The sequence below is a fragment of the Schistocerca serialis genome, chromosome 5 (genome assembly GCF_023864345.2).
Source record: "Schistocerca serialis cubense isolate TAMUIC-IGC-003099 chromosome 5, iqSchSeri2.2, whole genome shotgun sequence".
In the NCBI taxonomy this organism is placed as follows: domain Eukaryota; kingdom Metazoa; phylum Arthropoda; class Insecta; order Orthoptera; family Acrididae; genus Schistocerca; species Schistocerca serialis.
The window spans coordinates 481,793,902-481,815,867 of NC_064642.1; the positions used below are offsets into that span (position 1 = coordinate 481,793,902).

Here is a 21,966-nt window from a genome sequence, read left to right on the forward strand (position 1 = left end):
AATGACAAATTCTGAATCAGAATCAATGATGTGCCTGCCACCGTCACGTCATGATGGACCAATCAAACCCACATTTTTCAACGCATTGGATACTGCAAACACCTCAGGATCCACACAAGCAAAATATGACAATACAGTGCCAGGTAATGTTCCAGTACAGCACAATCACCAGGTGATATAATGGACACAGGTGCCTTGAAAAAGAAAACAATGCCAAAGATTGTACATCACAACTGTTGGGGTCACTGACTCAAGCAGCATAACGTCAGCTTTCAAAAAGCAGTTGTAACAACAAACGAAGTTTAATCTACGATATCGTTAGCAATAGGGAGGGAACTCATGTAGTGTGTCATTCTGTCCCGGCAAGCACCTGTGTACAGTGATACGTAAACATTCCATGTAACTGCAAATTCCAGTGTGTTATCCTAGTTTCTCTTCGACTTGAGAGTTCTACATTATTCCATGCTTCTCATCAAAGTGACTCTTACTTTCTCATACTTGTAACTGTTCTGTATGTGTTAGATGCAGAAATACATGTTTGTTTATATCTGATGTCAACAACATCATAAAATGGAAACAGTTTACTCATTTAATGGTGTAACATACAACAAAATAACTTTCTTAAAGAAAATTAAATACTATCACACCATTCACAAAATAATGCACTACATATGCTGTAGAGTAAAGGGTCCTCTATCCATAAAAAGTGTCCAGTCCCTCTCATCAGCTAAAATAAGGTACCCTCATGGCCACAATATAGCTCTCGTCAGTGGTAAGTCGCAATCTCTTGTTTTCAGCTATTTATCCTCTGACAAAGAACTGACTGTATTAGCAATAAGGTACCAGTGCTCAGGAGAATCAACAATATATCAAAATTTATTCATGCTGCTACAAATTTAAAAAAATAAAACAAAAATGATTCCATAATCATTTTGTAGATGTGCTCTGTGCAGAATGTTCTGAATAACACTATTAAAACTACACAGATAGCCAACCGCTTCACAAAACAGTGTATAAACACAAAAATTCTGATTAGTAAACAATTATCAGTTGAGATTCAAGAAGAAAAGCCTGGCAGCAAATGACAAAAATTCAATCAACCCAACAGGATCAAAATTAATTAGTACAATGGGGGTGTCCAAATTTCAAACGATCTTGATTGACTTAGGAGTAAGCCCTTAAAAAAGAACTGGTCATTGCAAACTTATACCACTGCAAGAAATTCGGTAGGTATTCATATTTGTCATCATGGCCAATTCACTTATACCAATCTCGGATGACCGATTCCGGTACTTATCACCTACACCACGGATTTTCCTGCATAATCACTCCAATCCATAAATGTATTTTCAATCAGTTTACAAAAGCTGACAAATTAATAATCTCCCTGCTAGAGTCAGAATCAAAGCTATTATAGATCTGTCAAGACTAATCAAACTTTTTGTACACCTAGCAGCAAGAATACCTTATATACTGCTAATGGGACCCATGTATGTGCTCTTAAAGCCCTGATCTCATAAAATACCCAGGACCTAAAAGTTCCAAGACTGCCAGAAGCAACCACTCTGAGCCAGGGCTCAGTTACATTTTCCATGGGCTCAACCAACCATTAATGATCCTAGGCATGCACCTTGGGATTTATTCGTGTCTGCCATCTTGCCTACAGTTGATGAACACTTCAAATGCTGAACCAGTACTCTAGAACTGATCACACTAGGTCTCATTGTGGTTTCCTTTATGAATGCAGTGCACTTTGACACAAATTTTCCAACAAATCTGTCTTCAGTTTACCTATATATAACAAATTTTCTGCGTTCTGTTGAAGTACAAGGAGTGATCAAAAAGTAACTGGAATTTTTGTTTTTCTTAAAGGTTTTTTTTTTTTTTTTAATTCATCACCACCAACCTTGTCTCCTTCAAAGTAATCCCCCTCAGATATAATACAGTGCTTTTTCCAATCTTATAAGCAGTCTGCAACTCACTTTTCATTATGGTGTTCAGCAACTCTTTTTTTATTGAATCAGTAGTGGCAAAACAACGTCCTTTCATGGTTCTCTTCAGTCTTAGGAATGGAAAGAGGTCACAGGGAGCCATGTTTGGTGAATATAGTGGCTGAAGCAACATAATGTTTTGTTTTTTTTTTTTTTTTGCCAAAAAATTACGAACTAGCATTGAGGTGTGAGGGGAGCATTATCATGATGCAATGTCAGCAAGTGGGTTTGACAAAATTTAGGTTGTTTTCTTCAGACTGCTTCACACAAACGGCGCATAACTTCCAGGTAGTATTCCTGATTGACCTTATGACCATGACGTGGAAACTTGTGAAGCATTTTAATCAAAGAAAACAATGAGAAGAAGCTTCACATGTGATCGAACTTGTCGAATTTTTTTCGGTATAGGCTCTTTAACAGTATCCACTGGGACGACTGGGCCTTCGTTTTGACATCATACCGGTATACCCATGTTTCAGCACCTGGTATTACCTTCTTTATAAGTTGTGAATTGCTGTCATCTTCATTCAGAAATTGCTGAGGAAGTCTACACAATATCGATTTTGGTCAAAGTTCAACTATATCAGAACGAACTTCGCTATTATACATTTCATGCCCAAAACATGCACAAATCATTTTGTATAAGTCAAAGAATAAGCTGATATCATCAGCAACCTCTCTGACTGTGATTTCCCAGAACCATTTTCTTTACTTCTTCCAAACTGTTGTCAGTAACTGATGTGCTAGGGCATTCAGGGTAGTTGTCATCTTCAACATCTTCTCGAACTTCTCTGAAACATTGTAAACTCTCATCTTCCTCACAGTAGATTTGCCAAATCCAGAGTCAACATTTTGAATGCAGTGCTGCATTTTATTCGATTTTTCAAGCAAAATTCAATGCAATTACTTAGATCCATCTTTTTTTTAAAGCAAAGTTAGCCAAGCCTTCGAAAACACATATAATCTTTCCGACTGTCAACAATAAACTAATATTCAAAACAATTGAAAATGCTTAAAAAAATTGAAAAGTGAATATGTAAAGCCCCAAAATTAAAAAAAAATCTAATTACTTTTTTATCACAACACATATACCAAATGCACTTATTCTGTATACTAGGGAACAATGTGGAACTCTACTTAAAGCATTCTCCAAGTCAAGAAACGTTAACCTGAGTTGTTCTATCTACACCCTTCTGAACAAGATGGCTTTTACATCACTGATGCCGGCAGAAGCCATGAGGATAGCAGTTGTCTGGTCCCCAGACTCCCTCACACATGAGATTAGTATATGTTCCATAATTCTAAAAGAAATTGAAGTTGATGATGTACGTCTATAATTTTGCTCATATATCTTTCGAACCTTCTTATATATTGGATAGACATGTGAATTAGTCCAGTCACATCATACACACTGTTGTTCCACTGACCTACGGTAAACTTGCATTAGCAGAGAAGCCAGTTCCTTCAGATATTTAGAATAAAATCTAATGCATATTCCATCATATTCTGTGCCCTTTCCTCTATCAAGCAATTTGAGCAGTTATTCAGTTTTGTGCTCATTTATTTCTGTATCTATCAACTTCCCATCCATGCAATGATCTAACATAGGAACTGAGTTATGAACATCTTTGGAGAAGAATACTAATTCACCCATTTTATCATCTTTCATTTCAGTACCTCCATGGTCAAAACCATGTGGACAGACTATGTTCCACTAACTGATTTAAACAAAAGACCTTAACTTACCAGTTTTTTTGAGATCTCAAGAGGTAAGACCTTGTTTCCAACCTAATTCAATGCTTCTCACAAGCTGTCTTTCCATGTGTTTTGATTTTGTACAGCTTTTATTTGCCAAAAAGGGTTTTGTTTCATTGGAATCTTCTATGCAGCTCTCTCTGTTTTTGTATAAACTTTCTCGAATTATTACTGAAGTGATGTGTCTTTCCCATCACTCATCATCTTCAATGGGACCAACTTATCTATCACATGGACTGCAAAAATCTGAATTTCTGCCACTGATCCTCCAATTTCTTCTCCAAGCAACTAAATGTTTGTAGGTGAATGTTCAGGTAGTTTCTGATAATTCTCCTCCTGCATTAGGGTAGCAGAAATATATGTATACCTTTCTTAACTTTTAACTGAACATCATAGATATTTTTGAAAAATATTTTGAGTACTGTGTCAGAAGATTCTTCGTCCCTGCCTATAACTCTATAAACATATGTATGTGCATCTCCTAGTCTATATAGAAGGTAGACTGAAACCTCCCCATATTGCCCCTGCACGGTCGGAAGATTAACATGCAATATTTTCCACATTTTCTCTGAAGTGTTCCACAACTTAGATCGTGATGTGAATGGATGATAGTAACATCCAACTACTATTTCAGGTTTGCCCTTATCTTCAGCCAGATTATCTTGCATTCTGCCTCAGTATTGATTTCATTAGACATTATGGAGTTTTTATGGTAATAAATGTGCTGTCACTGTTGGGGACTTGCTCAGTCTTTAGGTAGATATTCCAGTATGAACTGATTATTTCACTACTGTTGATTGTGTTTATTTGTGTTATCATCATTAGTGAGTAACAGTACCTCTGGAAACTTGCTCTGAATGCTTCTGCACCTAATTAATATCTGACTTAAAATTTTTTGTCTGGCATACAATAATGCTTGTTCATCTTTTTAAAACCTAAATGAACTACACATGGTTCCTTAAGTACTATATTTAACTGCTTGCCCAATATACAGAAACCCTGAAAACTATCGTGTGCACACTGCACATACTCTTGCTACCTGAGCAGCTACTTAGGACTATATTACCTATTCAGAAGGATCCTACAGTTCCCTAAAGCTCCCCACAATGTCAAGAAATCTACACCCAAGATCATCCATGTATGGACAGGGCCTTTGGTTTAAGTCTTTAACCCAAATCCAAATCAGATTTAATCATACAAACATAGAAGATCGTAATTACAGCATTTTTATGTGATCACTACGCTTTGTCACAATCATTCAAGTGTCTCATGAGCTTGCTTATTCCTCTATAATTATAGCACAACACTCTGAATATGCGCGTCAGTGTAAACTCACTGACCTCTTTAACACACATTCAAAGCATATGAAAGAGATGGTAATCATGAGCAATTTCAGGACTTCATGCAAAATATTTCAATACTGCAAATCCAAGTTCTGAAAGTATTTCAAAAGTTAGGCTGGCAGTGTTGGGATGTGCATGGTCCCATGACAAGGAAGAGGCTTTAGATAAGAGAACCCTCTTGTGTGAATTGCTGGTTTCCATTGCCTGGGCATCAAATCTACAACTACTTCAACACTTTGCGAATCTCTCTGAGGTGGAGGTGCCAGAAAATTATGAACTGGAAAATCATTAATAGTATTGTTGACTAAATGTATTAAGTTTCTAATGTATTTTTCAAAAATAAAAAATAATAAACTTATTAAATCTAGGATACAACATAATATAATTACATGCAAAGCATTACTACTCACACTGTTATTGGTGTGGATTGTTACATTACTAAAACGTAACATGCCAACAGTGGCGGTACAAATGTGACCTATAGAGAAAGAAAGTGTAACTGAAATGTACCTGATAATGTGGTATGAGATGCAGTGGGTTTGTAGCTGTAGGGTCAAATGACAATACATCAGCAATGGCAAGACAGCTAAGACGAAGCCTTGATCTGCCTGTTAACAAAATCTTTGTAGGATCAAGTGTTCGACAAGCCAGTCCTGCAGAGTGTATCACTCTCAAAGCTGATGTTAACTGCATGATATAATTCCAGATTACATTTTCAGGAAGTTGTTGGCGTAATAAAGCATTCTTCTGATGACTGTATGGTCGTGGTGCTGATGGGTCTGCTGAGAAGGGATCACAGTAACCATTCACCGGTTCCACTTGTGTGAAATGCTTTACCATCATTGTCTCTGCACCAGGATGGTAATCATAAACGAATATCATTGCTGAAAAATTATAAGAGGAAATGTTTCAGTGAAGAGCTTTTTCCACATTATACACATAAAAAAAAATGAGTGTCACAGAGGTACAGACAGATAAACAGTCCCTACTATGAAAAGTGGGAATTGTGACAGAAAAATTTTGGTTTTTACAGTTTTTCCCCAGGAGCAAACCAGAAGAAACTGGCAGAAAGAAGAAGTGATGTTAATGAAACCTTAACTCAAATCATATGCATATTTTCTCATGCATTTCACTCACCACATTAAATACCATTTAACATCCTGTTTCTGTACATATTCCAACTTCTTGCCACTATTTTCTACTTGTTTGCTACCTAAAAATGAAAAACAACCTTTGGGTTCTCAAACTGTCATAAGCATGCCTGTTATTAATGGTTTCTAGCATTTAGACACTCATCAGAACTTTTAAGGTTTGAGCCTGTTGATCTGTCCAGCATTTCATAATTAATGGTGCTGCATAGAAACTTGCTATGTAGGAATTAGTAAGAAGTATTGTTCACATAAAAAAAAAAAAAAAACTCTTGCGTGGACACAACATTTTGTTACATTTCATGCAAGCAAACCATGTCAAGATTGATAATTAGTAGAGAATTACTAATGTAATAAGTAGTGCAGATGACCCGAACATTCATCACATTGTTATCTTAGTCTCTAAAATGTGTTTGAATTTGTATGATAAACTACAATGAACCATAAACCAAGTAAACTGATTGTCCAATGACATTAATATTGACTTTGGGCACAGGCAAATGAGTACCAGTATTTTACAAATAAAACAGTGTTCAAACAGTTCCATTTTCAACTGTGGTAAATATGTATGGTTAAAAAATCATCCTATCTGTCAGGCAGAACTGAGTTTTCAAACTAGCCTCATCACAACAAAGGAAGAAAATTTTCAATTGCTGCATTGTGACTGATGGATTACAACTATATAAACAATAATTACTGGCACACATTTATTTTTCCACTTTCAGAGTGTGATATATCTGGTGATCTCAGAAATTTCAAGGAACAATGTCACGTGAGAAAACAGTATTTTTCAGTGTCACTACTTCACTATATTAATTTGTAGAAATAACCACAAGTGCACTGCACTTGTTTCTCTGACATCACATTCTTATTTACTAAGTACATGCACAGCCTGACAGGCCACACAATTTACACATGTACAGAAGCAAGAACTAAAAACTATGGGATTACATGATGTTTCTTGTGGCTTCACGATATATGCAACTCTTTTACAGTGATCATTGTCTTCCATTTGTCAGATTTCAGTTTCCCATCTGTGCAATCTTCATCATGAAGACCCCTTAAATTTCTATCATCATTAACATCTTGCATTCATCTTCTAGGTGGTCTTCCACATTCTTCTCATTCAGCTAAGTTCACTCAGAGTCTTTTGGCCATTGGTTATCATCCACTCGTTGGAGGCAGCCAAACCAAGTTTATATTTTGCTTTCTATGGCATTGAGAACAGTGTCTCTATCTCCTATAATTTCCCATATTCTTCCATTTCAGATGTGTTCCATTCTGGAGATGCGACAACTTCTTATCTATAATCATCTTTCTAAGAAATATTTTTATTTAAATAAAGCAAAGATACATCAGTTTCTAAAGTTAGTTTCTTGGTAGACATTACTTTGTGAACAATAGATTGAAATTAACTACTCTTGATTTTACATTTTATTCATTACCGAGCCCTTATCAAGAATTTCTGAGGAAATTATTTGAGTAAAAAAAGGTCACCGGCATCTTATAATACCACACCATAGCTGGAATATCTTCTCAATAAGGTACATAGATATTATGGTACTCTGAAATTACTTAATAACCACATTTGCAGCGAAAAATGTAGTCACTTAGTACTTCACATTCAGTGCACTTCAGGTCATATATAGTGCTGTACACAAAACTGCGTTTAAAGCTGGAAGAGGAGCCATATAAAACTCCAGTCTGAGATTCATTAATTTCATAAAGTTACAGTGCAGCTCCCTTTGTTGCACTTAAATCCATCCTTGCCCACTATGCTGAATTCAAGCAAGAGTTTCGTGCCTCTCTTTCACATACAGTGTATCAAGTCAGTCACTACCACAAACGAAGTTTATGTTGCACTTATATTGTTCCAGTGTTATCTATGGCTCAATGAGGAAAGACCATCAGATGTTCAATGGAATATTTATCTACAGCATGAGTCACATAAGTCATATCAGTATTAAGATTTAGTTAACATGTACTAACACTAGTACAGAGAAATTCATTTTTTGTCTCCCAATACAGTGACCTAATTTATGTATTCTATGATGTAATAAACTTAGAAAATCTTGCAAGTTCATAATGAAGTCTTATTTATTACAACATACTTATCTGGATGATGGACACAGATATCGGATGCAAATTCTTCAGCAAGGAAAGTAACCGTGACTTTAAATCTGCATTGTAAGACATTCTATGTAAGATATTCTACGCAATCCTTTCAAAAATTTTTCATTTACGAGGTATGATCAAAAAATTCCAGAAGATTTGTAATTTCGAGCCAATGATGTGTTGGAGCGTCATGTGGGTAGCATCCCTGCACAAGCCTGTGTAAAATGTGTAACTGCTTGAAGTTTCATTGTTGTATGTCTGTTAGTTTTTGTTCAGGGCTGTATTGTGTAGAATGTTGTGTGACACAGTTTGTGAATTTCAAGATGGCAGAGTCAGAGGAGCAACATGTCTGCAAAAAAACCTTTAAATAGACACACCAAATGATGCAAGAAACCTGCTGTGATGAGTGCTCAAGCCACTCTTGGTGTTATGAACAATTCACACAGTTTTAAAATGGCTGGATGGAAGTTAAAGATGACCCTTGTTCAAGATACCCTTCAACATCTACCGACAACACTCATATCAGGAATTTCAACGAAACTGTGCATGCCAATCAAAGACTAACTGTCTGAGAGATTGCAGAAGAATGTAACATTTCAGCTGGGTCATGTCATGAAATCCTGATACAGTATCCCGGAATGCATCGTGTTGCTGCCAAGTTTGTCCCATGGCTCACGAGTCAAGACCAGAAAGACCTTTGCCTCGCAATCTGTAAAGTGCTTTTGGATCGTGCAAATGAGAATGAGATGTTTCTTAACAGAATCATAACTGGTGGTGAGATGTGGTTCCACAGTTATGATGTTGAGACAAGGTTCAGTCTTCACAATGAGTCAGGAAAGTTTCTCCAAGATCAAAAACGGCTCGTCAGATCAGGTCAAATGTCAAAGCCATACTGACAGTTTTCTTTGACTTTGAAGTCTTAGTTCATCATGAATTCGTGCCACAGGAACAGACTATTAATTGATGATACTATCTGGACATGTTGCGACACCTGCAAGAATAGGTGAAAAGCAAACAGCCTGCAATGTGGCAAGACAATTCATGGCTCTTAGATCACAATAATGCACCCGCACATTCATCCCAGTTGGTGCATGACTATTGCACAAAAAATGAATTCACTGTGCTTCCTCATCCTCCGTATCCTCCAGAACTGGCCCCTGCAGACTTTTTTATTTACAAAGTTGAAAAACCTGTTGAAAGGTTGAAGACTTGCAACAATATACGAGATAAAAGAAAATGTGCAGATGGCACTTGGCACGATCCAGAAAGCAACACACAAAGACTGCTTGCAGAAGTGGAAACAGCATTGGGAGCAGTGTATCAATATGAAGGAGAGTATTTCAAAGGAGATCATGCACAAGGTAAGTGTAGAAAAATTTTGTGGACAAAATTCCAGAATTTTTTTTAACATACCTCATATTAGTTTTCTTATAGAGGAGCAAGATGGTGGTGACATTTTGCTTCCTATGGTGAAATACATTTATTGGCCAGCTAATCAGCCACCCAATTAACATGAAATCCAACATGGCATGTTATCCGTTAACCCTCTGATGACTCTGGACATGTTAAACTGCTGCTCCTGTTCCGATTTGCTTTAGTTGTGTTTAGGCACATTACCTCGCCAATCCCTTTGTGCTCTGCACATAATTACATGCAGAACCAAATTTGCTCCTGAAGAGCCTACCAGCTGTTCAACTTTAGGACAGTTCAATCAGATTCCCTGTTTGCATTTTGGGAGGATATAGAATTAAATTCAGGAATTTTCTCATAAGCATTAAAGGTGTGAAAATTTCTGTACCCTCTTCATGTGTAAATGAGCATGTTCTCTATTCTCATCATAATTTTAACAATAATTAAATGGGACACAGATGATTTTATAGATGTTCAGATATTTTTTGTATTTTTATTATTTGGTTGAAGGACTCCTTGGGTGGGGTTTGGCATATGGAATTCGACAGCAGAAATCTCTACATCACTGCAGATACTGCATGGAGCTACTAACGTCATATGGAGTGGCAAGTAAGACCTCAAAGTGAAGTACTCCACTCCACTACTATGTATTACCGTGGCTGTGCAGGGTAACAATGTTAATGGAAAAAAAAGTGTAAAGCTATTAGTATTAGCCTAGTCACTACCCAGACAGGATGTTTGCACTCACATTTCTGTAGTAAAAGTTCTTCAATATTCGGAAACAGACGAATTATTTCACTCACTTTTTATTGGGAAGTTTGACAGAATAGCTGCAGCAACCAGTGAAACAAAATTACAAAAAGGGAAGTAGTAGGAATTTGATGGATACTATATGGCTGATAGTTTCGAAACTTCAGAAAGGAGAAGTGGCATACTGAAAATAAAATAATAATCATTTTAATTTCTATCTGAGGCTCAGAATCACCTTTCATATCACAAAAATGGTGAAGAAAATTGAAGCTGTAACAAGCAGAATAATTCAGACTACAATGTTATGCATGGAAGCACTATTGTACAGTGTTTGAAGTTGAGCAACTCTACAATATATAAAGAACTGAAGACTCATGACCATTTTGAATTTTATAATAAAAGTGAATATTGGACAAATAGTTTCCTTACAAAAGTGAGTTGGTGGGTTATTTAACAGGATATTGGAATTCTGTCATTCACTGACATCTTAGTGGAAGCCAAACTAACACTTAACTGAAGCATCAGTAAGTTAACTAATGTTTCATGTTTTGAACTTTAAACATTCCTAAAATAATTATTATTGCTTTCACACAACGTATAAGTGTGAATTTTTCATAGTGAAAGCAAACAACAAGTAGTAGTCAAAGACATTCAACAGTTGGAGCAAAAATTAATAACCATTGTTTCTCAATATTTATTGGTCAATACTAAATATAAAGAAGATTTTATGGGAAATTAATACAATTTGGAATGGTCTTGACCTATGAAGAATTAAAAGGTGAACGTCAGAGCTACATACAGAAGCTTCATATGGACTACCTGTTTGACAAGTGAGTAGCTCATTTTCTGGGAAGTGACAACAGAGAGTGTAGTTAGTGCGCTATACCTGTGTGTAACGCCACTTTGCACCCAACCGTTGGAAACAGTGGGGACAGCCGGAACAGTGGATATCCAGCAACAGTCGAGCTAACACAACTTCCACAAGCAAGCAGTGTGCATGGTCTATGTGAAATCTAATTGGGGTTCGCCTCATCAAAATCCAGTGAGTTCGGTTTCAAAAGTGTGCAGTGTTTTATTAATTTGCCGTTCAATTCATGGTGAGCACGTTAGGAGAATTACAATTTATACAGAGTTTGCTAAATGAATTTAATTGGTTTATGTGCAATTTAGATAAAAGATGTATGTATCGTTTACTGTTAGTACCTTCTTAACTACTGTCAACGCCATTTTCGCAACTCTTTCTAATTGTGACTTGTGAGTAGATTGGCGACTGTGGCTCTCATTAAGGGAAATGAAGCATTCAAAACAATTATGCATTTGTTTTCACACCTAACAACAGATACAGACATTGATTTTCTCGATAGACAACAGATGATCTAAAATGGTCAAAAGATTTTCTCGAATAGTTGGAACATAGATGATAAACTGCTTGATTTGAGTTCTCAAGAAAATGTGATGATGGACAGATTAGAAAACATGGTGGCAACAGGATTAAAACATGGGCAAGATTTAGTTGATTGTCTCAGCTTGGTGATAGAATGGTTAGAAAGCAAAGTTGAGCATTTACATACAATTAAATCAGGACAGGACATTCTAGGGAACACAGTGCAATTAGAAAAAAATTAAGAGCAACAGGGGGTAATTCAGACCTAGTCATGACTGACTGATTGCAACAGAGATTTGGTAGAGGATAAACTACATTTCTGTTAACTATTTCACTGCATATGACAAAACATTATTACTGTATGAATACTTCTGGAAGAGTAAACAAAATACTGAGAACCTGGAGCAACTTCAAAAAGTGAAAGTAGTTACTTCACATTTTACATACTATTTTAGATCCAATAATACCAGAAGGCCTTTGAGATCTTGTGGCTGTGGACACACTATGTCCACTGTCTCATGCCCGGCGAGGAATGGCATGTTTTCACGATAGTTGAAAGCTGGTTTACATTCATGGAACTATGTGCCTGTCAAAAAGGGGAAGAGAAAATTAAATTAAGCTTCACAGGTTGACAGGGTATGTGATGTTACATCAGTGATTATGGTATTGTATCAAATTTACAAAGAACTTTCCAGTATAAGCCCACTTATCAGTATGATGTTGCACCACCTGTGTTCTGGATGTATATACTGATTCAGTTGTGTCATAAAGCTGTTGTATTTTCTCCTGAGGCAAGCTGACCCACAACTGTTGTAACTCTTTCTTAGTATCCTGGATACTGGCACTGAGAGGGGCTTGATGAGTGAGCTAGTCTCATGTATGTTCTACCAGATACTGATCTTAGAGGATTGCTCGCCACACAGACAGCTCATAGGTACACATGCCATATGTGTACAAGCATTATCATGTTGAAAAATGGTGCCACAATACTTCCCCACGAGAAGTAACACACAATGATGGATCACGTCTGAGAGAGACCATTATACCATCATAGTTTCTTCAATCACTACCAACTGCTCCCTGAAGTCATTCCCGATGGTTCTCCTTACTATGACAAAAGCAATAACACTACCCTGCCTCTTCAAAACACTGGAAGAATGGGACCTCTTCCCCGGTCACCACCACACTCGCCGATATTTGTTATCCAGGTTAGAGCAGAATCGTGATTCTCTTGTGATACTATGTTATATCACTCATCAGTAGTTTATACTTTCCGGCCATGACACCACTTCAAACACAGTCATTTGTGTTACGTTAATGGCAGCCTAAGAATGGGACAGTAACTGCACAGTCCTCCTCATCCTTGTCAGTCTCTGACCAATAGTGCAGGATGACACAGAATGTTTTAGGGAGTTCTCGGAGGGCAAGTGTGAATGTGATAGGGCTGCACTGTGTTTGGTGCACAACGTGATGACCCTCACTTGTGGTGTTCTTATGTGTAAACTTGTCAATGATTATGCTTTCCCTAACGCTCCTTCGCAGTCCAATACTGGGCCGCTCTCATATTCAAATGTCCCACAAATCTGGATATTGCACACTTCGATTATCCAGCTACATGGACAGCACAAAAAGGTTCTTTTGAAAGTCCATTAGGTACAGAAAATGCTGTCTCAGTCAAGTATGCAGCAGCTCCATCTCCTTCACAGTGATCACTTGGCATCTGACACTGTTCACACCCCTTATGTACCTTGACGAGCCTGGTAACAAAACTGCACACAAGAAACACTAAAGCACTGTGTTGGCCATTCTACGTGTCACAGAAAATTACAACTCTAGTCACTGAGATATCCACTGATGGTATACATGTTTATGAAGTTACACTGAAATGTCTTCTGGGTGCATCACATTTTTGACAGGTAGTGTATATCCTTTCAAAAAGTGCTATGCAAATATTGTAATAGACAAATTGAAGGATCAATATCTTAAGATTACAGGGAAATCCAGTAAGTGAACTTGGATGACTGCAGACCCTATTGTCTAATTAAGCATTCCTAGTGAGTAGAAATGATTGAGAAATTTGAGAGGTGGCTGAATGATTTGCCCAATTCAGTTACAAAACTCATGCCTACAAAGGTAGTAGGATGGCAGCCTGAGGGACTACCACTTCTAAAATGAGTACACTGGCCTTTGGATGAAGCTGATACAGAAAACAAATATTAAGAAATATTTACTGAAAAGGGGGGGGGGGGGAGAGAGAGAGAGAGAGAGAGAGAGAGAGAGAGAGAGAGAGAGAGAAGATGGGACCATGTACAATGCAAATTGGGAAACTTAGTTCCTGTTAAAAGTCATAGGTTACATTTAATGGAGAAAGTAACTGAAAAATTCTATCCATTATATGAAGCATCCTTTGTAGTTATCAGTATGCCAAACCCCAATGCAAAGATGCTGGCTAATTCTACCACTGGAAATATCAAGGAAATCTTTAGCACACAAGATGTACAATTGTTTGTAAGTCAGTAGACAAAAGTATAAAGACTAGAGAAACAACCTCAAAATTCTGGGCACTGAAGTATATTGAGTCTCAAACCATGGTTGGGTACTTGGGGAGCATAATACAGAGTTGTATCACCATTTAACATTGTGGCCTTGGAACCACCTTTAATGGGCAAGGACCAATAGTGGTATATATTGGTGTAGTGTAAAGGAATAGAGACTCTTGGAGAGACTGCATATAATTACCATGGCCTTAGTACTTTATTCCCTCTTTGTGGGGAAGTATCTTTTTCCTTGTTGCAGGGAAGCACCAATTCGCTTGTAGGAATTTAGTTCATGCAGAAGAATTACTAGAAATATAACGTTAGTACTAGAAATGCTGCAGGTGAACATTCTCTGGGAGTCTTCTCCTATGAGAGCCATGCTCTAAATTAATGACTGTGTCAATGCCCTCATGTTTTCAGATTAAGGTGACTTGTGCATGATTTTCTTCATTCTTGCAGAGGGATTTTGTAGGCTTGATTTACTAAATGTTGACAGCTGGTAAGAGTTCGTATTGTTTTCTATGTGGTAACATTAATATGGTACAGATTTTGTACCACGGGCATTTGTATAGTTTGGAATTTTCCGAATAATAATATGATTTGGTTTGTATACCTTTCTAAGTGTGGTTAGCTTAATTATACAATGGAAAATCCAGGATGGAATGTAACAATACTTTGAGAAAGTTGCCACTCACCATATAGCGGAGATGCTGAGTTGCATATAAGCACAACAGTCCACTTTCTAGTCTGGTTCAGATGCCGAATGGAATAATAATCAAGTGGAATGAAAGTAGTCCTTAAAACTGTTATTTGCATGTAGATGACATCCCATATATATTCAGATATTTGTTTTGCATTTTTACTATTTATTTGAGGTACTCCTTGGATGGCGTGTGGCTGTTGGAACTCGACAGTGGACATCCCTACGTCACAGCAGGTCCTGTTGGAGCCACTAGTGCCGTATGTAGTCCCAAGGAAGGTCTCAAAGTATTCCATTATGATTTACTTCCGTGGACATGCAAGATGATAATGTTCACAAAGGAAAGGATAAAAATTTATGTAAGGCAGTTAGTATGAGCTTAGCTACCCTCCAAGCAAGATGTTTGTACACGTGTGTGTAATAAAAGTACACTGACATTCAGAAACAAAAAAACTGTTTTACTTGATGAAAGTCAGCAAAATATGTAAGCAGTAAATCACTATTGCTGTGGATTTCACTACTGGAAATGGTGAAAGCCCAAGTTGCATCAATTAGAAAAATACAAAAAAGGAGAAGATTTTCGACTTTGATGGATAGTAATGTGGCTGCTGGTTTTGAAATTTTGGAAAAGTTACATATTGAAAATCACCTACTCATCATCTTAGTTTCGACTCTGAAGCTCAGTTTGATGCTCTGACCTAGTGGTGCTGTTTTGATCTTCATTTTTGGTTACTGGTTGTTGACCAAGATTCTCTTCTGTAAAGTAAAACACATGCCACTGTGGTTGTATATAGGAAGAAATCATAGACTTTGGGAGACTCTAAATAGATATTATTGTGAGAATGAAGTCACTGACAGCACTAATAGTCGTGACTCTTTGGAAGAATCTCAGAGTAAAAGTTCTGACCTAGAGCATCTGTTTTTCAGCACTTTCTGTAGGCACTTGCCAAACCAGCTTCAGGATGCAAGTTGAGATTGGGGCATTTTTCCTGATAACTATAACAAAAAATCTGATTAAAGCTGTAGCAGACGAAACCAATAGAATTTATGTATACTCCAAGGCAAATACACCTACATCAGTGTATTCTCAAATGTCAAGATGGAAAAGAATGATATCCTAGGAACTGTGTTCCTTCATTAATATGTGTGTCTGCTCACGGCTAAGTTAAAATGTTGAAAATTAGTGACTACTGAACTAGAGACATGCTCCTGAACACTTCAGTTCTTGGCAAAATTATATCCACACACCATTTTTGGTCAATTATGAAAATGCTTCAGTTTAGTGACAGCTCTAGCAGTAACTAAGGAAACTGGTTATCCAAAACTACGAAAACTCTACAAAATTCATACAGCATTCCAGAGTGCATTTCAACAACATGAAAAGTTCTGCACTGATGAAAGCCCATTGTTGTTAAATGTGAAATTATCTTTCAAAACAGCATATTCTGTTCCAATAAAGTAGGTCTGGCATGAAAAAAACTTTGTGCTATGCAACTGTAGGACTGATTAGGTCAAACAATGAAAATTGGCTTCATCAATTTGGGAAAAACTGGTAACATAGATGCAACAATCAATAAACCACATTTAGAATGGGGACACACTATCCTGGCAACTGGTATTCAAGCAAAGACTGTTCCTCTGGCTTCTTAAGCATGGATCATTATGATGTGACACTGTTCATAAGAACAGGCACAACATGCCAAAAAGTATAGCACAAATTGAAACAAGGAGAAATCCAGTTTATGTTCACTGATACTATGTTAGCTACGAACAACACACACACACACACACACACACACACACACACACACACACACACAAAATATTTTCTGTCATCTTACTTTCTCTTTCTGTTTGTGCAAGTAGTTTCACTTTGTATTCACCTTCTCCTTTTTACCGTAATCTACCATACAATTTTATCCTCCCTATATATACTCAATAATACGCAACCCACTTCCAAACCATAACCAAAAAAATTTTTTCCCGCTTTCAACACTACCGCTGCTATAAAATCCACCTTTCCCAGTTCACAAACAGTTCCTTTCACCTATTAAACAACCATTTTGGGTAGTTTAACAACTTTTGCTTTATTTCCATTTCCGTTTTTCCCACATCACTAATCATTTTTAGCTGCTTCCCACAGGTTTTAGCGTAATTATTTCTTCGTCAGACAATTGTTAGCCTCATTTTCATAATCTGCCACCACAAAAGCACTCCTTTTAATACATTTACACACAGTTTTTTCGAAATTTTCCCAAATTTCTCCACCCTTTAACATGTTTTGGCGGCAACACAACCACCGAACCTTTGTGCACATCGTTGTTTACCAACCCAAGTTCACCACAGAATCAACACAGCTCAGCTTTAACCAACACTTTTTCGACTTTTTTCACACCAGATCTCCAGTTGCTTTCTAGTTCACCTTTATCTCTCCCCATATATTTTTATTTTCATTTTCATTTCAGCCTCATGTTACACTTTCCACCTTCTAATACCATGTCACCCTCACAACACCCCCACAACGACCCCATTAAGTTTTATTTACATTCCCTCCGCAAACGTGCCTTCGCCCTAGCCAGATTACGCTCCCATATTTTATTTACTCAGGCTTGTCCGACATTTGGCATTACCCCCAAAGGCCTCACACTTCAAGTTCCCATGTCTGGCTGTAACCCTTCTTTCCATCAGTCCCTATACCAGTTCCAAACTGAACAATCCATAGCCCTCACCCGCCTAATCCTTCACCTACACATCAACTCAGCCAATGAACACACCCATTAACTATTATCCTTAATAAAAGTCCTCAATCTTTCCTCTCCCACATCCACACCGGCTGTTCAGAGCATCCTCCTATAGGCCAACCGCAAATTAGAACAGCATGCCACCCTACACCTCAAAAAATATCCAATCTCCTGGTTTCCCACCTACAGAAAGGCAACTCACTCACCCTCCACAACCCTTCCAGTAAACCTCAACCTCCTCTCATTGCACACAAACCCAGTCTCTCCCATCTACTCAATCTCCCACTTCCAGCTCCACTCTCCCCAAAACCTCAAAATTCCAATCAACACAATCTGGAACCACAACACCCTAATTCAGTAGTTAACCTTTCCTCCAAACCTCTCTCCCAATCCAAAACCTCTGTCCTATCCAAAGGCCTCACCTTCAGCCCTACTCCCAGATTCAACCAAACAGCCCTCGTCAAAGATTTACTGTCCTACACTCGTACTCTCTGCTGGAAATATCACTTTGCCACGAAGAAAAATAATCCTAATCCTACTCCCAATGATCCAACTCTCCAAGACACTATCCAAATTGAACCCTGCCTGGAACAGTTCCGTCCTCCATCACAGCGGGACCCACCTCCTCTTCCTCAAAATCACCCTCTCCAAACCTTCCAGGAATTTTTCACTTCCAGCCTTGCCTCTCAATCTTTCTTGAAAAACCTTAATCCTACTCCCAACATTACCACAGCTGAAACCCAGGCTATCCGTGATCTGAAAGCTGACCGATCCATCGTCATTCTTCCGGCTGACAAGGGTTCCAAGACCGTGGTACTTGATCATCTGGAGTATGTGGCTGAGGGACTGTGTCAGCTTTCAGACAACACTACATACAAAGTTTGCCAAGGTAATCCCATTTCTGATGTCCAGGCGGAGCTTCAAGGAATCCTCAGAACCTTAGGCCCCCTACAAAACCTTTCACCTGACTCCTTCAACCTCCTGACCCCACCGACACCCCGCACCCCTACCTTCTACCTACTTCCTAAAATTTACAAACCCAAACATCCCGGCCGCCCCATTGTAGCTGGTTACCAAGCCCCCACAGAACGTATCTCTGCCTACGTAGATCAACACCTTCAACCCATTACATGCAGTCTCCCATCCCTCACCAATGACAACAACCACTTTCTCGAATGCCTGGAATCCTTACCCAATCTGTTACCCCCAGAAACCATCCTTGTAACCATTGATGCCACTTCCCCATACACAAATATCCCGCACGTTTAGGGCCTCGCTGCGTTGGAGCACTTCCTTTCATGCCAATCACCTGCCACCCTCCCAAAAACCTCTTTCCTCATCACCTTAGCCAGCTTCATCCTAACTCACAACTTCTTCTCTTTTGAAGGCCAGACATACCAACAATTAAAGGGAACAGCCATGGGTACCAGGATGGCCCCCTCATACGCCAACCTATTTATGGGTCACTTAGAGGAAGCCTTCTTGGTTACCCAGGCCTGCCAACCAAAAGTTTGGTACAGATTTATTGATGACATCTTCATGATCTGGACTCACAGTGAAGGAGAACTCCAGAATTTCCTTTCCAACCTCAACTCCTTTGGTTCCATCAGATTCACCTGGTCCTACTCCACATCCCATGCCACTTTCCTCGACGTTGACCTCCATCTGTCCAATGGCCAGCTTCACACATCCGTTCACATCAAACCCACCAACAAGCAACAGTACCTCCAGTATGACAGCTGCCACCCATTCCATATCAAACGGTCCCTTCCCTACAGCTTAGGTCTTCATGGCAAATGAATCTGCTCTAACCCCGAATCCCTGAACCATTACACCAACAACCTGAAAACAGCTTTCGCATCCCGCAATTACCCTCCTGACCTGGTACAGAAGCAAATAACCAGAGCCACTTCCTCATCCCCTCAAACCCAGAACCTCCCACAGAAGAACCCCAAAAGTGCCCCGCTTGTGACAGGATACTTTCTGGGACTGGATCATACTCTGAATGTGGCTCTCCAGCAGGGATAAGACTTCCTCAAATCCTGCCCTGAAATGAGATCCATCCTTCATGAAATCCTCCCCACTCCAACAAGAGTGTCTTTCCGCCATCCACCTAACCTTCGTAACCTCTTGGTTCATCCCTATGAAATCCCCAAACCACCTTCCCTACCCTCGTAACTGCCCCCAGTGTAAGACCTGTCCCATGCACCCTCCCACCACCACCTACTCCAGTCCTGTAACCCAGAAGGTGTACACGATCAAAGGCAGAGCCACGTGTGAAAGCACCCATGTGATTTACCAACTGACATGCCTACACTGTGAAGCTTTCTATGTGGGAATGACTAGCAACAAACTGTCCATTTGCATGAACGGACACAGGCAGACAGTGTTTGTTGGTAATGAGGATCACCCTGTGGCTAAACATGCCTTGGTGCGTGGCCAGTACATCTTGGCACAGTGTTACACCATCCGGGTTATCTGGATACTTCCCACTGACACCAACCTATCAGAACTCCGGAGATGGGAACTTGGCCTTCAATATATCCTCTCTTCCCATTACCCACCTCGCCTCAACCTCTGTTAATTTCAAGTTGCCGCAGCTCATACCTCACCTGTCATTCAACAACATCTTTGCCTCTGTACTTCCGCCTCGACTGACATCTCTGCCCAACCTCTTTGCATTTACATATGTCTGCCTGTGTCTGTATATGTGTGTGTGTGTGTGTGTGTGTGTGTGTGTGTGTGTGTGTGTGTGTGTGGGTGCGCATGCACTCTGACTGCCTGTAATGCTACAGAAATGTTTGATACAGAAAATATTGACTGAGAGCCTTGTGAAAGAATCAACAAACTGCTGTGAGTCACAGATTACAACTTGAGTATGGGATTATGAAAGCAGTTGACCACATTGACACGCTACTGAGTTCAGTCAAACCAGTATGGAATACTGTATGAAAGTCACTCGCCATAAGGTGGAGATTATGAGTCACAGACACGCGTAAGAAGAAGACTTTTAAGCAAGTACACTTTCAACCAAAGTCCTTTGTCTGAATTAGACAAAACACGCACACGAGTGCACGCACATGTGCGCACGCACACACACACACACACACACGGACACGGACTTACGCAACTCACAGTGACTACTGTCTCTGGCTGCCAAGTCCAAACTCCACTTTTGGCTGAAAGCTTATTTGCTTCAGTCTTTTGTTGTGTCTGTGTGTGACTCAACATCTCCACTATATGGCTTAGAACATTCTTTTCCCACATAATGTGCATTTGAATTTTAAACAGCATGCTCTTGATGAAACAGTAACAAGACAAAAAAAAATGCCAATTTCAGATTTTCATCTATCTTTGGTAAGAGAACATGCCGCAGAAAAGAGGAAAGTTAGCAGAGGAAGTAGCTCTGATGATGAGAATCCTCTATCATTTATTGGGATGCATTTTCCAAATGTTCTTAAAGAGTGAACCCTTGGTGCTCCCTGCCGCCGTTGGATAAGCAGCTGAGCAGCAAGTCGTATACTCCTAGCTCACTCGTTTGTTACATAGTTTAATTCTTAATTTCTTTGAGTGTTTTTGGTACTTGCATTGTTTAATTCATAAATTTCGGGCGTATTATAGTATTTGAGAGTTGTAGCATCGAGTTTTAGTACCTGAATAGTGTAAATTCGCGTAGTCGTTTGTCTACTGTTTTTGTTTTGAACGGCCAGTGTCGGTTGGTCACAGTCAGTGTGCTCCCTGCCGCCGTTGGATAAGCAGCTGAGCAGCAAGTCGTATACTCCTAGCTCACTCGTTTGTTACATAGTTTAATTCTTAATTTCTTTGCGTGTTTTTGGTACTTGCATTGTTTAATTCATAAATTTCGGGCATATTATAGTATTTGAGAGTTGTAGCATCGTATTTTAGTACCTGAATAGTGTAAATTCGCGTAGTCGTTTGTCTACTGTTTTTGTTTTGAACGGCCAGTGTCGGTTGGTCACAGTCAGTGTGCTCCCTGCCGCCGTTGGATAAGCAGCTGAGCAGCAAGTCGTATACTCCTAGTTCACTCGTTTGTTACATAGTTTAATTCTTAATTTCTTTGCGTGTTTTTGG

The 21,966-nt window shown here is 38.9% G+C and overlaps 1 protein-coding gene across 2 annotated transcripts in view; it reads right to left on the reverse strand.

Annotated features, from left to right (window-relative positions):
- Positions 1 to 21,966, reverse strand: part of LOC126481314 (PAN2-PAN3 deadenylation complex subunit PAN3) — a 144,023-nt gene that overhangs the window by 50,326 nt on the left and 71,731 nt on the right. For both annotated transcript variants that reach the window (XM_050104975.1, XM_050104974.1), the window contains exon 8: positions 5,600 to 5,973. In XM_050104975.1, the coding sequence (XP_049960932.1) occupies positions 5,600 to 5,973 (374 nt within the window). The remainder of the gene's footprint in view (positions 1 to 5,599; positions 5,974 to 21,966) is intronic.